The 25,240-nt window shown below is 39.1% G+C and overlaps 1 protein-coding gene across 1 annotated transcript in view; it reads right to left on the reverse strand.

The window, feature by feature from the left end:
- Positions 1-3,947: 3,947 nt before the first annotated feature.
- atp11b (ATPase phospholipid transporting 11B) overlaps positions 3,948-25,240 on the reverse strand; it is a 54,231-nt gene continuing 32,938 nt past the window's right edge. The window contains exons 19-29 of the mRNA XM_062423489.1: positions 25,016-25,219; positions 23,903-24,056; positions 23,599-23,701; positions 23,361-23,506; positions 22,892-22,951; positions 22,336-22,463; positions 21,377-21,515; positions 18,487-18,552; positions 17,847-17,950; positions 16,573-16,738; positions 3,948-7,216 (exon numbers count right to left, since the gene is read on the reverse strand). Of these exons, the coding sequence (XP_062279473.1) occupies positions 6,953-7,216; positions 16,573-16,738; positions 17,847-17,950; positions 18,487-18,552; positions 21,377-21,515; positions 22,336-22,463; positions 22,892-22,951; positions 23,361-23,506; positions 23,599-23,701; positions 23,903-24,056; positions 25,016-25,219 (1,534 nt within the window). The 3' untranslated portion in view covers positions 3,948-6,952. The remainder of the gene's footprint in view (positions 7,217-16,572; positions 16,739-17,846; positions 17,951-18,486; positions 18,553-21,376; positions 21,516-22,335; positions 22,464-22,891; positions 22,952-23,360; positions 23,507-23,598; positions 23,702-23,902; positions 24,057-25,015; positions 25,220-25,240) is intronic.

Raw genomic sequence — 25,240 nt, forward strand, 5'->3', positions numbered from 1 at the left:
TGGAAGGTCTCAGCTACAAGCCAACACCTCTGAGATGTGGTCTGACTTTGCTGAGCTTGTCTTGGTGCTACATTGAAAGTCTCGGTAGTTGGTGTCTACAAACAACCTCAGTTCAGGTGAGTCTGCGAGTCCAAACCAGCTCAGGTAAGGTGGCAGTCCTCAGGCTGCGATGCTTCGAGCAGGACTGACTTCTGACATGCAGTAAAAAGTCCAGAAACACAAGAATCTGCATTCTGTGTCTACAAATATATAAGACTTACAGTTATTTCAAAACCAGTTGCAAGAAAAAAATAAGTTTGGCAACTGTTCTGAAAATGAAAAATAAATAGCTGCGTGCAAGCTTGTGTACCAAAGCTGATCTCATGTCTTCTTTCACCATTAAAGACAAGTAAATGTACTAAATTTGATGTTGTCAGATACTTGCAGCAGAAATCTGATGATTAAATGCTAAAAGATGTGGATTTCTCTCCAGGAGCAGCTCCACAGATGTCGGCTTCATGCTGCGCTAACTCGCTCCACGCTTCATGTTTCATTTCCCTTCATGTTGCGGCTCTTATTTGATGTCCTTTTTTTTAACTTTTTGTTTTTTAAACAAGATTTGATTCACTCTGGGACACAAATTGCTGGAGGATAAAGTAACCCCCGCAGCACTGAGCCGAATCCTTTGGTTTCATACGAAGCGACGGCTCCTGTTTAAGTCCGCTTTGCATCCAGCTGAGAATGCATTGAGTTTTATGTGAAGTAGGTTTATAAAATGGTGACGGGGGGGCGGGGGCGGGGGCTGGGGTTGTGATTATGACTCATAGCGGAGTAGCAGCTTTCCCCCCCAGCTCTGTGCGTTACAGTCAGCTGCCCAGGGATTCAGCAGTGGGTGGCCTCGATGGGCGACAGCGTCAGGATGCTACGATCGTTGGAGTAGAAGTTCTCTGTGTCGTTCCAAGACCTGAAAACAGGCAGCAGTGACTGAGGGTTAGGAGGCTGAGGGGGTGTTTTTGTGTTAAGGTGTCTGTGGTTTGTTTTGGGGAGGGGGGGCAGAGAGCTGGAAAGTCCTTAGCTTAGACACTGCTGTCCAAAGTTTGTTTGATTACAACCTTCACAACCAGGCTGGAGGAAGCAGAGAAAAATGATGAATGGAGGAATGAGGCGTTGATAATAAACATGATGGTGGTTGAGTATCAAAAGTCTCTCCCTCCTTAACTCACATTTACAAACTGGTCTTTCAGGATAGTTTCAGAAGCTTAAATTTAAAGAACCTAAAACAGTTATCCGTCACTTGTCATCTATTCCCAACACTGATCATCTACAGATCAGGTGAGTTTTGGGTGTTAAACTCTTTATAAATATTACGAATAAAAAAGCTTATTTAGTCAAGAATATTCAGTGCTGCAGAGAAATACCAGAAGCTAAGTTTTCACGCTATCAGGGGATCTAAAAACTTTCTATAGCTATGACATTTTTAAAACTTCAAATAAAGAAATAGAGCAGCAAAAAGAATCATTTGTGTTTAGTAAAGCTGGTAAAAAGTATTTAAAGAGAGAAAAAATAATTCATTACTACAGAACAATTTGGTTACATCCACTAATAGTCTCTTATTTACTTTTTTTTTTTTTACATTTTAAAAATGCAAAAATGTTCTCAGAGTGCATGGAAAAGATGTAAGCGTGCAAGTATATCTCAATAGTTGATTAAGTTGAACAGCTTTTTTCACTCTAAACAGTGCAGTCCAGTCGCAGTGAAATATATATCTACTGTATAAAAAAAAAGTTAAATACCTGGATCTGTTTCTGGTTTGTTCATTGAAGAGAAAAGGAAGTGACATGAGACTTGAGTTACTCAACCCATGAATGAAATCCACACAATAATAATAATAATAATAATAATAAATAGAACAAATCATGATAAACAAGCATCAGAAACACTCTTGCCTCATAGATCCACTCTCCAGACGACCAGGGGCCAGATCCATAAACCATACGTGCACACAAAAACCATGAAACGCTTTTCCCTGCACACAAACTGATACTTATAGACGCAGAATGTTTAAACCACGCGCATTCTTCAGACCAGACGTACAAACGTTATTCTAAACTGATCTGAGGCTGAAGTGATGAGATGGACATGAATCTTTTAGTAAAATATTATTTGTTTTGTCTGATTTTTTGTGTTCACACAGATTTATAAAATGCCAATCAAAGGTGCACCTATAAACGTATTAATTATTTTTATGTGAATCATTTGACTATTTTTTTTAAATTACACAGAAATCGTCATTTTATTTTTTCCCCCTTCTTAGTTGTGACACACGTTGTAAAGTCTGTTCAGACTCAAACTAATCGATTAATTTTCTGCTGATGACAGACCATGTGATGGATTTATGACATGGACGCTATAAAGAGCGGCACAGCTGTGTGTAATGATCGTTCTCGCTTCACAATCTGTGAAACTGCACTTCTTTTCCCCTGTTTGTGCTACTGACAGGTGTTCAGATTGGTTGAGCAGGTGGTGAACGGATATGAAAACGGCTAATAAAATGCCTAATTTTTGGAGTAGAAATCAGGCTTTATAAATATGATGAAAACAACGCATATTTCTGGCTTTGTGTGTGCAGATTTTCGTCAATCAACACAACGTTTTATGCATCTGGCCCCTGGATTCCTAAATGATTCCCTGCAGGTAAAACATACATCCTTAAGTTCATTCATGGCTATTTAAAACATCTTCCCTTCTTCTTTTTCTTACTCTCTTTACTACAAAAATAGGTATCACAGTATCTTTTATAGTATTAAATATATGCACTATGCATATAGTATAAAATATATGATCTATATATTTCAGCCTTTGGAAAATAAGGACTCATCAAAAGTCACAGTTCTTTTCTGTAATTAGCTCATCAATCTGGATCTTCTTTGGAATTGTCTCAGTGGGACAGATACACAATCCGTTTTTAAACCACTCTAAAATGGTTTTGAACTAAAAAGCTGGTAAGCAACGCTACATGGAAACATCATGAGGTTCACAGCTTGCCAACAGTCATAAAAAAGGTCACAACAAACCAACCTCTACCGCTCCAGCTCACATCAAAGCACTGCTGCACCTGATCTGACCCGCCTGGTGCATGTGCAGCTTTTTACATGTCTCCATCAACAAATCTATCCACCATAATCACACCCTTTCTTTGTTTTTTTGACTTCTAAATGTCAGCTGCTTTACTCTGAATAACTCTCATGACCTTTTAGTTTTAACGCTGCACTCTTGAGATGAAGACAACCGTTTTAAGACCTGGTAAACAGGAAAACAGGGCCACCCAGGGACTTTAAATAGGCCGATGACTCAAATGGTGTTTTGACTGGAGGCACTATCATGTGCTACATCACTAGCTCGGCTGTCTACCAGGGCCGGGGTCAACTCAAACATCTTATTGCTAAAATCCGTCTTTGCTCTGCGGGTTTTAACGACAGAACAAAAGAGGACGTTAGCTCCGAAACGCTTTTAAGGGGGGATAAACCGGTGGGAACACGGACCAGAGAAAAGAAAAAAAACAGAGCAAGCAGATTTCTGACAAGACGCAGCTTACGGGTGACGTTAACAGCACATGAATAATTCATCTGGAAGGTCGAACAACATTATGCAGATTTCAGACACAGAAGGACAAGGACACAGAGCAAGAGGACAGAAAAAGACAAGTGCAAGAGGAGGAGTGTATGACAGGGCACGAATACACACGTTTTACATACATTGTATACAAAATACCAAAGGCAACAGCAGCCCCCATGCAACAAGACAAGAGTCTGGGCACTCTTGTTCTGTAACCTGTAGTGGACAAGCCAGGTGGAGTTATAGACTGTTCATTTAAACATGCAGAAAAGGAGTCATGTGGAAGAGGTGAACTCCACCTGCTTGGGACACCCCAGGTTATAAAACAAGCATACCCCCCCTCCCCCCCAAAAGTTGGCCTCTTCTTAAAAGCACATATAAGGCTTCAGGATCCAATAGAAAAAGATTAATAGATACAGGAAGTAGCAAAAAAAAGAAAAAGACGTATTGTGATGCGCACAGTGTGATGAGATCATGACGTTACAATCAGGAGTGGCTTTGATTATGTGCACCTACATTTTTGCCGTGGATATACGATCCATCCAAAACGCCTTATGTCTCTCCTCATCTGCATTCTCTTATTTAACATTTCAAAGGTCAAGGGGAACAAATTGCTTGACATTTTGAATGGAGACGCAGCTACTGAGGTGTGACAACTACACACGACGGGCATATCTGTTTAGTTTATTTTGGAAAACATCTGGACTCCTGACATCCGTGTCAGTTCTCGCTTTGTTGCCAGTGCCATCCCCATCACCCTCCCAGCCATGACTCAGCTGTGGGCCAGCGTTCAGCACCGCAACGACAGGCGCCCAAGTCGAGCAGCCAGCTACAGTCGAGCTTCAAATAAATGACAGATTAAATACTTGACCTGTTATAGACGTTTTAAATATGCTTGCTGTATGTGTCTCTTCCACTCATATTATCATTAATATGTAATGTAGAACCTTCTGTATGGCAGTATCCTAGCATTAAGGCCAAATGTGGACTGAGTCTCACTAGTCTTTCATTCATTCTGTGTAGTTTTCTGCCTACAGAGAAGGTGAAGAAGAGGGTTGAGAAGATGAAGAGGACAGGGGTAGAAAAGGAGAGGATGGATAAAAAACTAGACTTGCAGATTCATCCCTAAGTCTATAAATTGGGGATCAATAAAGTTAACCTTACTGTATATGTTTTTTTTGTGTATTTTACAGTATAGAGCACGCCTAATCAGAGCATTTTACCTGTATTCATCATTGTTTAGCATTATCCTTCTGGGAGTACAAATTGGCTGTCGTTTCTTTAATAGGAAGAATCCAATTGTTTGCTTTGTGCTAAGGTCAGAAAACAAATCAATCATTCCCACAGGAAGAAATTCATCTAAATTGAATCATGCAATTAGTGGTAATTTGGCCAACTAGCAATGGGGGAAACGTTTCCTTTCTTTCACCCTGACAAACAATTGAAATGGATTATTTCGTCCTGCATATCCCACACGATATTGTCAGAGGGATAATTAAGAAAGTGAATATTAAGATGAATGACTCGTTTTATTCTCCCTATGGGCTGAAAGAAAAAGTTTAAAATGATCAGAGGATGCCTGCGATGTTAATTAATTGCACACAGGCCAAGATTAGTCACCAAGACGTCATTACAGATGGTCATAATTTTACATCTCGGCTATGATATTACTCATAAGACCGCTGTTTCCCCAAAGCCTGACTGACGGCGACGACACAGTCCTCTAGTCGACCACAGAGAGTCTGCAGGTTGCTATCCAGAGGGGCTGGAGGGGAAGGGAGGGTGTGTGTGTGTGTGAGGGGTGTTAGGAACAGTGCTTCCCTTATCTGACCTGCATGCCGTTATTACTTTTACACACACACATACATACACACACACACACAGTCATAAATGAACAAACATGCGAGCCCACGCCACATGACTCTGTGCAAGGTTCACTGCAAAAAGACTCACAATGAATACAAAGAACAAGAATGCTACATCTTCATTATTAATCTAATCAATACCGAGGGTCCCAAGCTGTTTTGGGGAATATTGATTGCTCAGCAGAAAGAGCTGATCAGGTCAATTAATCAATGATCCTACTGAGTCACTGGCATTCAGGTTTAAAAAAAAAGAAAAGAAAAAAAAGAGACACAACAACATTGAAAGCGCAGACTGGGCAGACCAGCAAACTGTGAACTCAGCTTTCCCGTCCTTAAAGCTGCACTCTGCACAATATTTCATGAATGCATCCGGTTGCTTCTGTTTCATCTTTTAAGTGGAGCTGCAGCAGAGGAAGAAAGACCTGTCTGCACTAACTGAGAGTTCACTTTTGTGCAGTAAACTCTGACATCATGTTTTATTACTTCTGGGCACTGAAATCCTTAAATGTCAGTTACCTCCCCGCTGCCATTTAGGGGTGGCGACAATATGCTCGCTGCAGCTTGAAAGCTAATTTGCCACAACCTCACACTAGTGAAGCCTTCTCACAGCTCTTCACAAGCAGATGGATCATTTACAATCTGACCAGCTAACCATTACCTAGCCTCGTCTCTAGTGGAGTGTAGAAGCCCTACGATGAACATGAAGAGCTCCTTTACAATAGAGGAATCAACCCAAAGCTAACCAGTCAGCATAACAAGACACATGGGAGTCATATGTTAAAGTGCAATACGGATTTAAGAGTTTCCCTAGAAAACTGGCTAATCAGGCTAACCCCCATTTGGTCAATAATCTCTCTGATTTGAAGGGGAGTACTGAACAGAAACAGAACCAGAGGAGACAGACAGAAGAACAGATCATAGCATAGATGATTAAGACGTAAACACAAGAGGTGTTACAGACCTGCCCTTAATGTATGGGCTATACAGGTTATATTGTGTAGTATTGAGACCTGTTGGGTGCCTGTAGATCACAGCAGGTCTTCATTCTAAGGGTCTAAATAAAAAAATACTGGGATTCATATTCTCCCTGGCTGGGCTGTCAAACATCCACATCAGCATGCTATGTGATGTAGACGGCATGGCCATCACAATCTACTCAGTCATTGGTCTCTATACTTTTGGTTACAAGGTGTACTGATATATTTCTGATAGTACACTAGTGTAGATATGAGGTGAAGCACACTTTGGATGTCCAGACTCCTTACTCTCTCCACATGGACTCTGATGAAAATAATAAAACTCATAACAGTGCGGTCCATGATGGCTTGATCAACACATCTTCTGCCTCTATAACTCCTCCATTGGCCGTCGTCCCCAAAGGCTCGTTAAACCGCACCCCATGACCGTTTTGAGACCCCAACTTCCCCCGCACAACTGTATTCAACCTGGTATAGATCTGAACAAGAAAAACTTACAGTAGAGCAGAAGCCATATTATGAGCTGAAACCTTCAGGCGTGCAGCCCAAATTTTTGCAACCAAGAGGTGGAGAGGGTTCATCGGGTTTCAAAATCATATCTTGCCGTTGTTGTCCTCCCCACCTGTTGCTGGATGCGTGACAATGGTCGGCGCTGGCCTGGCACTGCCTGGTCATTTGCTCCAGGAGGTGGGCCAGGCGGGAACAGCCGCTTTGCCCATGTTGGTAGCAGCACAGGGACTCCATACAGCTGAGGGTCTGCGCCTGGGCGGCTGGTAGAGACTGGAGGAAGGCAGAGGAAGGTGGGACAGTAGAGAAAGGTGAAGTAAAGGGTGATATAAAAAGTTAAGAGAATGGCAATGGCAGAGAGTGAAAGAGGGAGAAGTGAGTGAAGGGAAAGGGCAAAAAAAGAAACAAATTATTACCAACACAATACAGGTTTGCTGTCACACACTGACAGGATGATGAAGGTGACTGGAGGACAACATATCGCATGCCATCACAGAAAGAATGATGTACAGGGAAAACATTCAAAACATGCTATTGAAGGGACTGAGATGTTTCAAATTAATATAAAAATTTGAAAAAAAACAAACAGTAAACAAAGAGCTCCATGAGAAAACAAGCTCAACATGTTAAATCTAAATAGTTTGCAGTATATTTAAAGGTGGTTATAAGTCTTTTAACTTGTTTGGTAATCAAAGTCTATCTCAAGGTTTCCAACACTTACTGGGAAGTACACAGGGCTGTCTTTTACCTTGAGTGCCTACAAAGGGTTTTTTTTCTCCAGCGGCTCTAAAGCACAAGGCTGCTCCCCTCTATACTCATCTAATGCTATAAACCTCAGGATCAAACAGATATTTCACTGCAGTGGGTCAGGATGATCATGCACAGTATTATAATGTGCTTTCAGACACTCTTTTTAAAGCAAGATGACGTGTCGCTCTGTTGCCAAAGCCTCTAACGCTCAGCTCAGTCAGGCCAGGCCGTTATGATGTCTGTGATTGATCACTCAGCATCGGAAGAAAGTCCACATCCCTGATGAGCATGACCTAACCATGAACCAAGACCAGCTGATCAGAATCATAATCTGTACTACAAACTAACCTCTTTTTCACTTTTCCTGTATATTTAAATATAATATAATATAATATTTGAAGGAATTTAATAAAAGGAAATTAGTGTCTTGAGTTATGGCTAAAAATGTATTTTGTGGGGTCACAGTGACCCTTTAGCTTTGACCACTAAAATCTGATCAATTAATCCTTGTTTACAAGTGGACATTTGTGCCAAATTTGAAGGAATGCCCTCTAGGCGTTCCTGAGATATCCTCTTCACGAGAATGGGATGAACGGGCAACCTCCAAACATTACGCCTCCTGTCGTAGCCATAAAAAATATGCCTCTGACAGCAGAGGGATACTTTTTATGCCTCTGCTGTCGCCGGCGCGGAGGCATAAAAAATATGCAGTACTCTCATAGATCTGGGATATGCAGCTTACTTCAGTTCTAACATTACTGGATAAATATCTTTTGAATGTGCATACATACAAAGCAAGATGACATGAAAATCAATATACCATTATTTTATAAACATTATATTTGTTGTAATTTTTCCTTTCATATGAGAGAAAATTAAAAGATAAAGCTAAATTGTGTCTGTATTAATGTAGGAGTTGAAATACAGTGCCAAGAAAACTGTCGAAATAACAAGACTAAAAATATATTTTATGATGAATCTGTCTTGAATTTGCCTTGGTAGACGAAGTTGAATGAAACTGCTGCCTATAAACCTGTGGGATCAGGTGGCTTTGTTGACCTGAGTCAGCACCCGAGAGAGAGGAAGAGAGAGAGGAAGAGACAGTGTGTGAGGGGGAAGGAGAAAGTGAAGAGCAAAGAGGCAGATTGTGAGGTTACACTAATCAGGTTTTATCCTGCACCCCGTTTCCATACAGCATTACAGTTACATGATTAAAACAAATTGAAACAACACTGAGGTTAGGATAGACACACCTCATTCCTATAAGTTCACATCAGCTCCATTATGTGCTTTTTTTAACATCAATTATAGATATCTGTGGACGTGTGCCTCACTATCTTGAATTTAACTGTGGTAAACTGCAACAAAGCCTCCCCTCGTCCTTTTCACAGTGTCTAGTTTCAAAATCCTCCCTTTTAAGGATATAAAGAGCTCAGTAAACACGAGGATGCTTGTTTACGGTCTAAAATCAGCAAGTCAAAGTATGAAAATATGCTTTTGTAGTAAACAATTACTACACTTTCATATTTTATCATTTGATTCTTTGCGCCTCTGATGTGGCTGAATGTGTGATAAACTTGTGTTCCTGTGCTTTGACTTGTGATGTTGACTTTGTTACATTTCTTTCTCTGCAGCAGAAATTGGAGACACCCTTGGCATGAAACCAAAACTTCTCCTTCTTGGCCAGCAACAGCAAAACAAAAAAATGTAATATGAATTATACTGGCAGAGGAAGGTGTCCCCAGGTAACAAATGCATGAATTCATGCTGTCTCTAACATGGCCTTTTTTTTTGTCCTTTACTTTTGGGGACAGGCATACAAATGTGTTCTTGTTACTATAAAACGACTTAAACCTCTCCATAGCTGAGGGGCAAGTTGAGGTTGGAAACTATTCCAAACACACAAATGGATCAAACCACAATAAAAACAGCTGTAACCATTGATGGTAACGTCAATGGTCAAGTGTCCTTAGTGTATCTATATCCATATGGGCGATTAACACTCAGCTTTTCATTAATTCATAAGATGATTAGCTTACTCTGACCAATGAGCCATCATGTCAATCTGTGAAGTGGGAAATTAGTCAGTAAGCACGGATGAGTCAGTCATAGAGCTGGTAAATCAGAAGCAGTGGTGGACAGAGTCGGAGAAACTTCTGTTTTCAGTCACAGTCATGTTAGACTTAGAGTTATTCTCCAAAGCACCTCATTGGAAAGATGATTAAGTATCAGCTGAAAAGGCCATCCCACTATATAGCGCTTTTGAAGTGATTTTCAAGCCATTACTTGTTTTTGATTCTGGAGAAGCAGCTGCAATATGATACTCAGACCAAAACCAGGCCAAAGTGTGTGATTAATAGTTGTGTTGTATGCTGCGGTTTTCTGAGAAACAAATACCAGAATTAAAGATTTTGTCATAAACTGACCAAGCCTCAGTGACAGCTATACAAGCGACATCATCTCCCTGTTTAGATTTACTAGAGGAGCTAAAGAGTTCAGCTAAAGTTCATGTGTGCTGTCCTTTTATCCCCTTCACTGTTGTGTTGGTTTATAGAACAAAAGAAAGAGTTTTTCTTTGACAAGATCTTTTTGGTAGCTGTCTCTAGGAGTATGTTATTCTTACAATCCTAGATGTATAATATATATGGGCACTCAAAGCAAACTCTGTATGTAGAGAAGAAACAAAAAGTGAATCTGACAATTTAAAATAATGCAACGTGACAGAAGAAAATAACTCAAAATACTTTCTCAAACTTGGTGTGACAAAAAAATAAATACTTAAAACAAAAAAAAGTATATGGAGGCATCAAATTACAAGCAGACAATGGTATATCATCCAGGCTTCAATATGGAGTAACAATACGAGCATGGAGGGAGCTTACGGTGGAACGAAAAATAAACATGTCAAACACGATGAACTTTGCATGCCAACAGCATTCTCTCTTTCTCTCTGAGCACAGACCTGCTCAATAAGAGCAAGGGGGTGAATTGAGACCAGGTTGGGAAAGATAGTGTCAGCCGTGGTTGGGTAGAGGAAGACGTGGGTCATGGAGGGCAGGGAGGGAATGGAGAAGGGGTTGATCATGATTTGGGGAGAGGATGGGTCATTCATGTCGGACTGACACATACAGGGAGCATACTACGCATGAAATAAAAGGAAAGTGCAGGGGCAGCTGTAACAGGCAGCCATGAGAGCATGACTGAGGGTGCATAAGTGCGTATGCTGTCGACTGCAGCTGTTAGGGGGTGCACAGGGTTGGTTGGTCCTCAGGTAAAAAGCCATAATGCTGGGGGCGTTGACAGTACAGTACAGGGGGGGACAATGAGAGTGAAGAATGGTACGCTACTACCTAGGGGAGCAGGGGTCTGGGCCGGGGGCAGCAGGGGGAGGATAAGCAGCTAGCAGGTGCCAATTGTCCTCCCCTGGGCTTCGCTGGGCTTTAACAGGGTCATATTCTGGGCCGACTGAACCCTCACCCTCTTCCATCTGAAGGACACAAGATGCTTACAGTGAGCCCTGTTGGCTAGTCAAACAGCTCATCAGTCAGTAGACTGTTGGTAGGTCAGACACCCAAATAGCAACAGAACAAGTGAAGCCAGCTAACTAACCGGTGACACTGCGGAAATAGCCATCTCAGCCATTTAGTCTCATATTCAGTCTTTAAATTTTTGTTTAAATAAGTGAATGATTCTGATAATGGGATTAGATCATTACTTGTTTTGGGGATTTTCTTAAAACTAGTACTTCTATTTAAGAAAGGACTTTTTAAGTATCTTTATTTTAAGTAAATTTCCATTTGATAGAGATTAGAAACCATCTAATATCATTGGTATTATTTAACATTTAATTCAGGAAACCTATGATCTTAAGACTCAATACGAGACTAAACAACTAAAGTGATGTGGATATGTTTTTCTTTTTGTGTTGCTTATTTACCAACCAGTGAATGAATCAGTTAGTTAGTAAGCAAGTGGTCAGTTAGTAAGTCAGTCCAAGCGCCACTGTAGTGGGGGCAGTCAATTAAATGTCTGACCCTCAGTCCACAGTGTGCCCTAAAACACTTACACATAAAGTTTACTGAGACCAAACTATGTTGGTCCCATTTTTAAAGTCCTTCACGAGTGACCTCAAAAGCTATCTTCAAAAAAAAAAAGCAACAGAGCTGTGCAAATTTTTGGCTTACAATGCAAATAAGAACACTTGCTTCCTGTTTTTTTTGTAACAAGACACCAATGCGCATCTCTGGCCTTATTCGCCTGCTGCAGATCTAATATTGTAATTGGGACTGTGTGATAATAAATTACCTCATGAGAAGAGGTCTTTGAGAAAATCTGAGTGGGGTGATGAGGTCACTGAGTGAGGGCTTTAATTTCTCACAAAAGCAGAGACAATTGAACACATTAGCATGAAAGCTCAGAAAATAGCTGTAAAACTGAACGACAAATGAGCAGAAAGAAGCTGCAGGCATGAAAAATATGTCTTGAGGGAAAATGTTCCTTCTAGCTCAGATAAGAGCAAATCTATTAGCATCCAAACTAATTAACCCACTGCTGAATCTATCAGAGCTACAGAGTGGCCAAACAATGGAAACCCCAGGAGAGACTTCTGGGTTCTTTTGTGATTACCTCCCTCTGATCTAATTAGGAGAAAAAAAGGCACTTCAACACATCTGAATAAATTGCATTATTCAGCACATGATCATGAATGCATGCTTAGATTTTGAAGCTAATACGAGCATCTTTGTATAGATCCAGGGTTTCAAAAAGCAAATTACTCCAACTGAGGAATCTCTCTTGCATAATCCACGCTCCCTCTATTACTATAATACACACGACACTGATGATCAGTAAGTCTACAGTTTGCTTCTGCTCATCTAGTTTTTGGGACAGGACCTGTTTTGTCCATATTACCTAAGACTTGTAATATACACTTAGTTGCCAGTTTATTATACAGCTAGTTAAAACTAATGTAAAAGCTCTGCAACAAGTCCTATCTTCAAAATTCCAAAAGATTTCAAAAACCTCAAAAGGTGGTGAAACTATTTCAGACAGGTGTTCAACTTTATGGTCATCCGGAAGCTGTAATTTTGTGAAGTGTAGACTAGAAACCCCCCTCAGTGTAATGCCATTTAATACAACCTGCACCACAAACTACAGCCTCCATAATGATCATTAAGTTGAATCAATACCTCTGAAACAGTTTCTACAAAAACTAAGCATTAAAACCTTCGGTACAGTAAGATTTGTTGCAGGGCTCTTGTATTAGACTGCATTAGTTTCAACAATGTGTATACACTGGTGACTAAACTTAAACCACTATAAACATAAATCACATACTATTATTTTTATATCATATAATAAAATTTACAGAGCTATCAGAATTAGTATGCAATGTACGTAGCAGTAATAATAATTTAAAAAAATGCAAAAAACAGCCCTTTTTAAAAAATTACCCTACAAATAACGATAAAATATACATCATATATTATTCACATGATTTTGGACAGTTGACAAAGCTGTCAAAGATCAAAGTATTTTTCTCCTGGCTTTGATTTTTTTTTTTAACTCAAGAGAGATCATGCTAACGTTAGCATTTCCCCTGCAGCATCTTTATATTGATATTTGCTATGACAGCACAAGATCTATGAGTCATTAGTTTGACAAAGCTGTGATAATAGCACAGCTGTCTTGTCATGCTTCTAAGAGGGCGACAGCACCATGCTGCTGTACAAGGCAGCCCAGACCAGTCCAAAAGTCTGTCATGCAGCTGTTGAGGAGTATCAGTCTTGTTCTCTACATGCAAGCGGACAACTTGCATATGAGGATTTTTCAGGTGGTGGAACCAGTTTGAGGGTGTTTGGTTCAGTAAACGTCAAGAGGATGCACCATGCCAGAGATAAAGGGGGTGATTTGATGGGCTTAACCATGCGACTATCTGATGTGGCAAGCCAGACTGGGGTTGTAGGACAAAACCATTAACTGATGGAAAGCAGGCAGGTCCGACCAGTTCTGATTTAGCACTGATGCAGATGCAGATCATCACAGTCAGAACGGTGCTTCTTAAATTAAGACTCAGGACCATAAATGGGAATCAGAAGGAATCAAATTAAGTTAAAAAAAGGGAAAAGGTGTTTTTGACATTCATTCATCCACTCATTCATTCATGCAGTGGGCTGACTAATGACTGTACCATGCTGTAACACGCAGGAGTGGTGGAGGTCACATTCTTTAATACCAGCCGCTCGATGAAAATGCAAGACATGCAGGTGGGTGAAATGCTTGATGTCTCATTCTTCTGCATTACTATTTTTCCCCGATCCCATTTACGGAGAATGCTGATTGGCTTGTCTCAGCATGCACTTACAGGAATCACACACAAAAAAAGAAGCCCTGCTCCAACACTAACAGCACATCTCTGCAGTCAGCATACTGCCAGTGTTGGAAACAGGCCTCAGTGGGGCTAAATCAAGTCCTGAACTGGGAAATCAACATTTAAGCATTGATCAAATATTTATAGGGAGGAGCGCTTGTTCCATAAAGCAATGTTTCTACTTTTTAGTGGCTATCCAGAGTATTTAAACCAGTATAATCTACTGGTTTAAACTAATTTTAAATCTGACAATACACATATCAAAGCATTTTTGAAAAGATAGGTCTCAAAATTTGCCTAAAAAAAGTACACCAATTAGTTGTCGAGAGACATTATGCACATTTGTGCACAGTTGTGCTATGTAAAATCCTTTCATTAGTCATTTTAGACTTCTAATGACTGCACTGAACTATTTAGTTTGTTATAGGTTCCTGAAAAAGGCAAGATGTCACAAAGATATAAAAACAGGCATAATTCAAAACTAAAGGAAGTGAAATTTTAGAGAGAGCGGCATCAGTGCAGGCAAACAGGAAAGGCCTCTCTATTCAATTTAATATACAGATGACAAAAACTACTGATATAGAAATATTGCTTTTCAATAAAGCACTCCAGGGAAGTCGTGTTATTTGAATAGATTTTCAGCTGTATTTTAAAGCTCGGGGCTGAATCTGTCTTATCTCCTCTACCTAATTTTGCCCAGCTGGCTCTTGGCTCTGGACAGAGGCTGCAGAGCGATGAAGTCATCACCTATTGCCACGCGGTTGGAATACATCTACACCAGGAGAATACAGACAAAAGGATAGGAGGAAGAGCACACAGACACACAGAGAGGTTAGAAATCAAGCATACTGTAAAATCTCTTCACACAGACACAGACACACAGACACAGACACACACACACACACACACACAGACACACACAAAGACAAAATGGGATAAAGGTTAGAGCAGAAACAACAAACAACAAACAACACACAACGGATTTGAAAAAGCTAGTTAATTTTTTTTCTTAGAAACAAGAAGAGAGTTTTTTGAAAGGACGAACATATAAGATTAAACATAAACAGTCTCAAGCTGGAGAAATCAGCACACTAACAACATGGGGTCTGCTGAGAGGTGACCATGCCCACTGTGTGTTTGTGCATGTGTGCATACATTTCTATGTAGTGGATCAAAAGGAAGTCATGCGGTGTGCGTGTGTGTGTTTGTGCAACTGAACATCATGCTGTTCCTGTAAAGAAGTGAGTTACTCATGACCTTAAACAACATGAAATCCCAAACCTTTTTTTTTTTTTTTTTACTCACTGCCTAGCTTTTGAGTTACCTTGACATTTTTAGATGATTTCTCTCTCCCCTCCAGTCACTTGTAACATTACCGGAAACAAAATTACCACATTTTTCATGATACAAGTAGGGAATAAATAATAAATCCATCAAAGCACACAGGAGACAGTTTAAGGACTGGAGTGTGCTTGGCTTTGTGTGTACAAATAAATTAGTTTGAGTAAGTTTTACTTTTGAGATTGGACTTGCAGACCTTATAGAAAATATTAAAATCTGCAATGACAAGTATTTTAAATTGGGCTTAAACAAACAAACCATGAGAAGAGATGAGCAAAGACAGCTTTGGAGATTACCTCCATCTGATCTAATTAGGAAAAAAAAGGCACTTCAACACAACTGATTAAATTGCATTATTCAGCACATAATTATGAATGCATGCTTAGATTTAGGAGCTAATAGGAGCATCTTTGTATAGATCCACAGTTTCAAAAAGCAAATTACTCCAACTGAGGAATCTCTCTCGCATAATCCACGCTCCCTCTCTTACTATAATACACAAGACACTGATGATCAGTAAGTCTACAGTTTGCTTCTGCTCATCTAGTTTTTGGGACTGGACCTGTTCTGTCCATATCATCTGAGACTTGTAATATTAGTTGCCAGTTTATTTTACAGCTAGTTAAAACTAATATAAAAGCTCTGCAAGTTTGAATAAGCTTTACTTTTGAGATTGGACTTGCAGACCTTATAGAAAATACTAAAACTGACAAGTATTTTCAATTGGGCTTAAACAAACAAACCATAAGAAGAGATGAGCAAAGACAGCTTTGGATATGGATAAAACATCTACTAATTACAGAGTAGTTATAATGTGGTGTGGATGTCCAAGACAAGAGCACAATCGTACAAAGAGGTGCTCAACTAAACAGTGATTTAAGAGCTGTAGTGACCAAGAGTTAGTACACTGCACCTTGGTGTCAGACGCAGGGTTCAGGGTGTGTGAAAAGTAGAGAAAACCTCCTGAAGTTAGACAGATAGATGCTGATTAAGTCTCTTTAAATCCTATTTTATTTTGATTACAACCACGTATAATTAACCATAGAAAAGCTCATTCTTATCCACTGTAGTGACAACTGGACTAGGATTTGTTACAGATGTGTTTTCTTACCACACACTCTCATTTCCTTGTTTTATAAGTCCTCGTCTCCCTCCACCCCCATCCTACCTGACTCTTCTGTGTGCTGGTGGGCTGCAGATGTCGGTAGAAGACCTTCTTCACTATGTCAGGAAACAGGCAAGTTATGACGATAATGATGATGGCGAACCAGGCTGAGCCGCTAGACAGCAGCTGCACGAAGACGAAGTACATGTCCTGGGTGTGGAGGAACGGCCTGAGGGGGAGGGGAAACAATGATTGTAAGTTTGTATGCTTCTCATCAGTGGTGGGAAAAGTCGATTTGTCTCAAAGTAACAGAAACATATATCAGTGCGTGTACAGGAACTGACCTGAGTAGGCTTTAGGATGGGGGCACTGCTGAAACCCTTCAAAAATATTTATGGAGGTGGTTGGCTCACTTTGCCCTCTAACTGTAAATTCAGACCTCACTGGCCTTTCTCTTTGAATTATTTCATTGTCTCCAGACAGTACAGGATCTGTGCAGCTGCCAGACCACAAATATTAAATATGACCCAATATTTTACAGAATGGCTCCAACTAGTCTGTGAGTTGTCTGGTCTGGGTTAAGTGATTAAGATTGATCCGATCAATCCAACACACTTTCAGATAATCACTGCTTACTGCTGATCCAAACAAAGTCTTGAAGATTTCTCTGCCAAGCAACAAAGCAGCCTAATAATGCTCAACTGAAAGTACGTGTGTTTATTTTTTTTTATAAACAGCCACATTTAAATGAACACTACATTAACTTGAGGAAAATAATTCAATACTGTGAGAAACACAGTCTGTTAAAAAGAGGCTGTCAGACCAAACAGCGTCTGTCTAATGGCCCTTTTATCATTGAATGCAGTGTAAGTGTTTGTTTTGTTGTTTGTTGTCTTCTGCTTTGGACGTTTCATATGGATAGCAATGCTGACAAAATATTAGCTCAGAAAAGCTCACGGTAGTCACTTTGTATACAGTGTATTTACTATAGTTTTCCATGTTTATATATTAACCATAAGCAGTAAATGATTACTAGTATCATTGGATATTGAAGAATGCTAATTTTATTTTCCCTCTGCAAATATGATTTAAAACTTTTAATGCAAGAGTGTTATTTAAAATAACAACTGCCTTTATGCTGTTTATGCTACATCTAAAACTGCTCCATGGTGATTCGAAGTATGTTTTTACAAATGTAAGGACCTCATTTTAAACATGTTGTAAAAGCTTTGTGCAGCGCCTAAAGTATACCATGGCAGAACACTTTCTCTCAGTTAAAACCTGCATTTTTGTAAAAAAGAAAAGATAAAGAAACTGAACCAAGATGCTATTCTCACCAGATGATGCCTCCATAGAAGAGAGAGAAGATGAAGTAGAAGGCAATCGAACCCCATGTCACAAAATGGTTCATCCACGTCCAGAAATGAGTCTCTAATGCAAGCTGTCATTACACACACAGGCACACACACACACACACACACATAGTGGAGGGAGAGAAAAAAGAAAGCTAGATGTAAAACACTGATACAGGGACAGGGTTAGCCATCAATAAAATACAGCAATCTACCTTGGTGCTGTAAAATAACGGACCTTGACCTCAACCTGTGATAAATAATCTTCTCCAGTTAATGGTCACTGAGATCATCCTAATACTTCACAACACACAGTATTTCATGTAACAACAGCAGCACTACATGTGTGTCCCTGTCGACCTAAACGTGTTACCCAGCTTAGAGCCAGCGCACACAGTAACAATCATCTTAAAGCTGCTTAAAGCTTTCAACTTCTGGTGGGCAGACATACTAAAAAAAAAAACAAAGTTGCAAAAACACAATGCCGACAGATGGTGAGTTTACCAATGGATTATGGATAAGATGTTTGAAAATAACCACCTATTTTTAGTAGACAGAGCATCATGAGTATCCTATTGAAATGTGTTTCTGACCACTTGATGATCCAATATTTGCTGTAATTTACCTTTAATGTGACGGTGATGACCATGACAGTAAAGACAAGCGTTCCAAAGGTCCAGTTTCCAAACATCTATAAAACAGATACAAAACTGTTAATAAAATGGTCAACAGTATAACACAGTGAAAAAGTGGCTATTTTAACATGCATGGACTCACTTACTAGCAAGATAACAATATGGTAAGATCATTGTGTTGTCAACCTGTTTATATAACTTGCAATTTCTTCTTCCTGTTTTCAAGAATAAACTAATAATCATGATGTTACTTCACTATTAGGTTAGTAAAAGGTCGCAAATCATTCAAATAGAAATCTCTGACATTTTGTTGGCATTTCACTACAATGAATAATGGAGACGAAAAGTGCCAGCTGAAGTCAAAGTCGTTGGTAATATGAATTATTTTGCTAGCACAATATTATTATTATTATTATTATACATTTTTCAGTCAAAGTCAAACCACAAATATGGATATGAGCAGGAAGTTAGGAGAGGTAGAATCAGTTGAGCAGAGTTATGCTGGAGTTTACAGATGTAGTGTGGAGAAAAAAAAAAACATCCAGCAAGCATCGGCCTCAGTTAACAAGTTGTGTTGTAATACGGTTCCTATAATGAGGCCTCGCCCTCCGACTGCGTGCCCATCTCTGATAACACCACCGCTTGCTATGAGAATCACTCTACTTATAGGTTGAGAGCTGTGGGGGGGGATTGTTTTGTTGCCAGCCAATTTAGGCCCCTGCTGGAGCACTGAAAACTAATAGTGAGTGGAGTACGAAATGTCTCTATATATCTATGAGATGCATCTCTAGAGACACTAAAGGAAATAGACAATAATTCTGGGTCAGTTAAAGGAACAATATTCAAGTCATACTTTACTTGTACCACAAAACAAATTTGAGCAAAGTGCTTTACGAACTTTACTCCGTATTAATCATTTATATTATTTGCATTTTATATTTACTTTCGTTACATTTTAAAGTGAAAGTATGAGCTGACCCTTGGTATTCTAACTAGTTAGAAATATATCAATCCAAAAGTAAGTTAGTTTGCACAGGAGGGTCCCAAACATATCCTCTTTAAAAAAAAAAAAAAAAGACATATGAGGTAAAACTATATATTATTATTATATATACTATTTTACTACTGGTGGAGATAGTGTACCTCAGACACAATTTAAGACTCAAGGAGACCGTACCTTCCAGTCCGCAGCCCCAATGCTATGAAACAGTCTCCCAATAAGCTTGAGGTCATTGGATACTGTGGACTCATTTAAAAAGCACTTAAAAACCCATCTGTTCAGTCAGGCATTTAGGTAATTTGTGGTATTTTATGTTTTTAACTTGACACCTGTGTCTGTTCCCTTTGTTTATCTTATCTGGTGCCTGTGTTTTTATTTATCCCACTTTCATATGATTGTATTTGATTTGATTTTTTCTGAATATTAATATATAATATTTGTGACTGCTGTCTGTGAAAGGTGCTTTATAAATAAACTTTGCTTGCTTTCTTTTGCTGTGGTCTGTTGTGTGCGCTAGACAAAGTAAATTAATACAGAATTTATTACATTTTTCACCAGAAAATGACTAATACTGCAATGGAATAAGAGACATGGAAGTAAGAAATGAACACTAAATTAAAGCAAAGAGAAAATGGAGGAATAAAAAATGATAGTTTTCAAGAATCATCGGGGATCAATGAGCCACTGAATGTTTTATAAGTACCAACACAGCTCATTAAAATGTTTAGAGAGAGAAAAACAGAGCCTGTGTGGTGTTTTGTGGTTCAGCATCGTACAAGACTGCATTTTAACTCAAAGGGATAGTTCAGGTTTTTTGACATGAAGTTGTATGACATCCTCACCATCAGTGTCGATGGAAACAGCAGATGGAAAGGTGGGCTGCTGTCAACAGGCGGCAGCGCGCATAGATACGAAGGGAGGGTAAATAGAGCCAGGTGATTGTGAGGTCTGACTTTTTTTATGGACAACGATTTTGTGAACGCATATTATTTTTTGAAGCAAAACGCTTTATCTTTGTGACTCCAGCAAACTAGCCGGAACTACTTTCTTCAACACCAAAAGCGGGCCAGAACTCTGCTCACATTACGCAGTAGGGGAAAAGTCACTGCTGATGCACGACACTGATGGTGAGGATGTCATACAACTTCATGTCAAAAAACCCGAACTATCCCTTTAAGTAACATGAAAATGTACTGCAGAGCACACAGTAGTTACAAAGATTTTCTCTTATACTACAGCGTTGTTGCCAACACAAAAACATATCGAGGAATCTTGATAGTCCTCTCATTAACCCCCTTCAGAGACATGCATTCAACTGTAGAGCAGACTCTTACCAGCTGCCTGTTAGCTCGCAAGATCTGAAGACATGCACAGCGTGAAGGCAGAAGGAAAAAAAAGAGTAATCAACAAAAGATAGAAGAAAAAAGATAAGAAAGAGAGAGACCAAAGTATTTTCTGAAATACCAAATGTCAGACAAAGCAAAAAGAGGGCAAAGATATGGAGAGATACCAGACACACAGATGTTAGAAGAAGACAAGACAAAATGATTAGAACTTACTAATTAACACGTGAATGACATTCATGCTATTAGAGTAATAGAGACAAACAGACTGTATGAAAGGTTGGCAAACAAAATTAAGAGAGAATTAAGGTGAGACAGGCGAGTAAAGAGAGTTTTAAGGGGAAAGAGTGACTGCAGACAGACGAGCAGGCAACCAGCCCCGTCAATAATAATAACACACGTATACACACATAGCTAGCTGTCCTGCATTTGTTTATACATAACATACAACACTGGAAAATCCTCTCAGCATGTCTAGGGATTCTGTAATGGAGACAGTAATAACATACAGTACAACACACACACGCTAACACACACCTGCCCGTTGCCCATAAGTGTGGTGTCTTCTCCCATCAGTATGTAGGATCCGAAGAAGAAGATTAAGGCGTGACAGAAGCCCAACAGAGTCCAGTACAGGAACGTCCAGAAATTCAGCAGAGAGTTCTTGCTGATGTCTCTGTAAGATATAAACGGGTCAATGACGTTTTTTTTGTGTCCATGTGGTTTAGTCAAATTTAAAAGGGGTTCGAATTCGTTTTGTTTTGAAGAATATATAAAAGGATTATGGCAAAAATGTCTAAGTGGTGTAACCATTAAAAACTTTGTATCAAATAATTAAAATAATGAATTAAATAATAAAACTTGCTTAATTCTCAATAAAACACCATATCAATTAGTTTGGCATGATCTTACATTCTAACTTTTTTATTACATAAATATCTTGGAAAACAATTGTTCTAAATTTTAATTTTAATCTGGGGAATCAAGTACCAAGTAATTATTTGTACTGTATAAGTACACTTAAATACACTGTAGGTGGATGAAATATTTAATATTCATCATTATTTTGTGGTTACACTATTTGACATTTTCAGGAGCATTCAGTCTTACTTTTGGTAAAAGAAATGGTGCAAATGTCATTTCAAATGATATAAAATCAACAAAAATACAAAATGTACATTTTAACCAACTTGAAAAATAATTTTTAAAGATATTTTTTAGTTGTTCATCTTGCCAACGCTTGTTTGTTCCCAACCCGAACATGTTTTTTTGTTTTTCACACTCATGTTTCATGTTTAATTTACAGAGCTATTTAGAATTTGTTTAATGAATTATGGATCACATATTGCACATATGCCAACAAACTTTGTTATGCTGCTTGATTTTATTTTAAATGTTACATAAATGTCCTATTAGCACGATCTTTGCTGGAAAATATTCTACAAACAGTCAACACAAATCTATAGTGTGCACCCACAGGTATTACACCATCTTACCTGTACAGGCCTGGTTTATTCTGCAGGACGTGTGGATGGACCAGCTGTTCAAACAAACTGTACACCAGGATGGGCAGCGAGGTGAAGCAGATGTTGTACAGTGTCAGATAAACACTGTCATACAGAGTCTAGATGGGACAGAGCCAGAGTTTCATTCAACATCAGCTTACTGGCTTTAAGTTTAACAAAATGAGCAGAAATCAAGTATATAAATATGCAGGGGGAGGAGAAAAAAAAGAAAAACAGTAACTGCACATGAATATTTGATGAATTTAAATGCAAAGTGGGGCATCTAACATTTTAATATTAAAGCAACTCTAGACAACTCCTAACATTAAATAAAAGTAATGACTGGATCAAATAAAATTCTTGCTTGTTGAACCTTTTAATTCAAATTTCAAGATTACTCTAGGAAAGAAACATATATTTAAGAACAGAGTTTATGAAGCAACTTTATAATATTCAGACAATGAGACACTGTGCCACATTAAAACCACAAACAAAACTACAATGACATATGAGATGGTGGAGGAGATGAAGAGAGAATAAGACTTACTTGTTGTGAAAACAGACAGAAGAACTGGTATAAAAACTGGGGCGTGATAAAACACACATTCTACAAAAAAAACAAAGAGTGCAGGAAAGAAACATTAATAACACTGCAGTGAAAGGAGACTATTGAAACTTGGGGTGTAAGGCATGTCTACACAGTCCTGTTAACAGCTGATATAAAATCCTATTAATGTAACTCAGGATGTATTACATGAACAAATATGTGACAGGGTGATTCCTGCATATACCCACAGACTGAAAATAGTGTATCACTGAAAAGCTGCTGAGCTGGTATCTCTTATTAACTTATTCTGCCCTGGGAATGCATTTAAATTCCTTAAAAAGAAATTAAGATGAGTGGATCTGGTATTTTCTAAAAATGCTTTATCAGTAAAAAAATATTATAGCTATCCTTACTAAAGCTTGTGCAGATAAAAATGTAAGAACATTTTGTACCCAGTGCAAAGTCTTACCTTGTAGAAAAAGTACTGTACAAGCGTAGATATTCGAATGTAGTAGAAGTGACCGTGGACGAGCAGTAGTTTAGCCAGGAACTTAAATCTGGCAATTGCATAGTCACTGTTCCTCACGGCCTGACGACCCTCCTTCCCCATGATACCTGGAGACGTGTGCACACACAGACATGTTGGAGGAAACGCTGCAGAGAAAGAATTTGAGACCATTTTGTGTGGCTGTGAGGAGAGTGTTTACCTATCCCCACGTGGGCTTCTTGTATCATACTGACATCATTGGCTCCGTCCCCAATAGCTAAGGTGATGGGTTTCTCTGGAGATGTTTTTAAAAGACGCACCACCTGGACAGAGAATCATCAACACAACATGAGCGGCAACAGTAACTGCACAAATGTAAGACTTTATTATAAGCACCATTTTCTCTAAACATTTCTCTTTATCAACAAAGAAAGACAAATTCTAAATATCTTCAGTGATGGTGGCACTCTCACTAATTAAAAACATTAATTAGGGGGTGGTGTGTGTATTGCAGTGGTTGGTACCTTAGCTTTCTGCAGTGGGGCCATGCGGCAGCACAGCACGGCTGAACAGTTTTTACACACTTCCATAAAGAGCTTCTCGTGTTCCCTCAGCGCTAAAGACAAACTGGCTCCATCCACAACCAACCCATGCTGAATGACATGGTCCTCCTTTATCCTAGTAACACATGGAGAGAAAGAGAGATGAAAAAGAGCAGGAAAGGAGAGGAGAAGGCTAAAAAGAGGAATGAAAAACAACTATAAATTACTGCCATCTTTCTAAGTGGGTTTTTTGTTTATTATTATTTAACACATATACTTAATGTTTTGTTTTAAAACAGACTCTTCATATTTTATAGGTCTATTAATATAGAGCATATTAAAAATCCTGACAGGTTCCTCAATCAATGCCAAGTTTGTGGCGGGGCCAAAACACAGAATTTATATATTTAGGCCCACTTAAGGGGCTGAACCATCCCAGAAAGTAACACAAACAAAAAATCAGCATGTAACAAATTAAGCCTTGTTTGCTGAATCCTGTGATCACACTTTGCCCACAGTGCGTAAGAGCATGTTAAAACTCTTTTAACACTTTGTCAGCCATTCTTGGTTTTTATACTTCTAGCTTATTTAACTTCAGCATAGGTTTCTTGCAGAAACATAGATTATTAGGCCTTACTCCCTAAAAATACAGTATATTTACTTTTTTCAATAATAGGCAAGTTTAGGTCTAGACTGTGAGTAAATATGTTGACGTGAACATATACATCACACAGTCAAAAGCAAAACCACACTACGGCTGGGTGATATGGGCAGAATCAAATATCACAATATTTTTTACCAAATATCTCGATATCAAATATTTACGCAATGAGATCTTTGATAAATAGTCATCAGTAATGTGGATATAATGACCAAGTGGATAAAGGCAGATAATAGAACAGTCTGTCAAGCTCAGAAAATGACATTTTTACTGTAATGCAGCCTTTAAAAGCAGAAAAAGACAACACTTATTCCATATCACAATATTACAATATCCAAAATCTGAGACTATATCTATAAAATATCACTATATCGATATAATATCGATTCATTGCCCAGCCCTAAACCGCATAGTTCTGTCTCACACACACTCACCTCCTAGCCAGTCTGCGGAGCTGCTCGGCACACTCGTTGTCAGAGCGCTGCTGCAGGAGCTCCAGGATGTTCATGGTTCTGTGGAAGTGACCACAGGACAGGCTGACACTGACCGCGGTCTCATGTTTGTCCCCCGTCAGCACCCATACTTTAATTCCTGCCAGCCGTAGAGCCTCAATGGTCTCCTGGACTTTGTCTTGGAGTCTGAGGGAGATGAGGGAAAGA

This window comes from Scomber scombrus, chromosome 8, assembly GCF_963691925.1.
Source record: "Scomber scombrus chromosome 8, fScoSco1.1, whole genome shotgun sequence".
Taxonomy (NCBI): domain Eukaryota; kingdom Metazoa; phylum Chordata; class Actinopteri; order Scombriformes; family Scombridae; genus Scomber; species Scomber scombrus.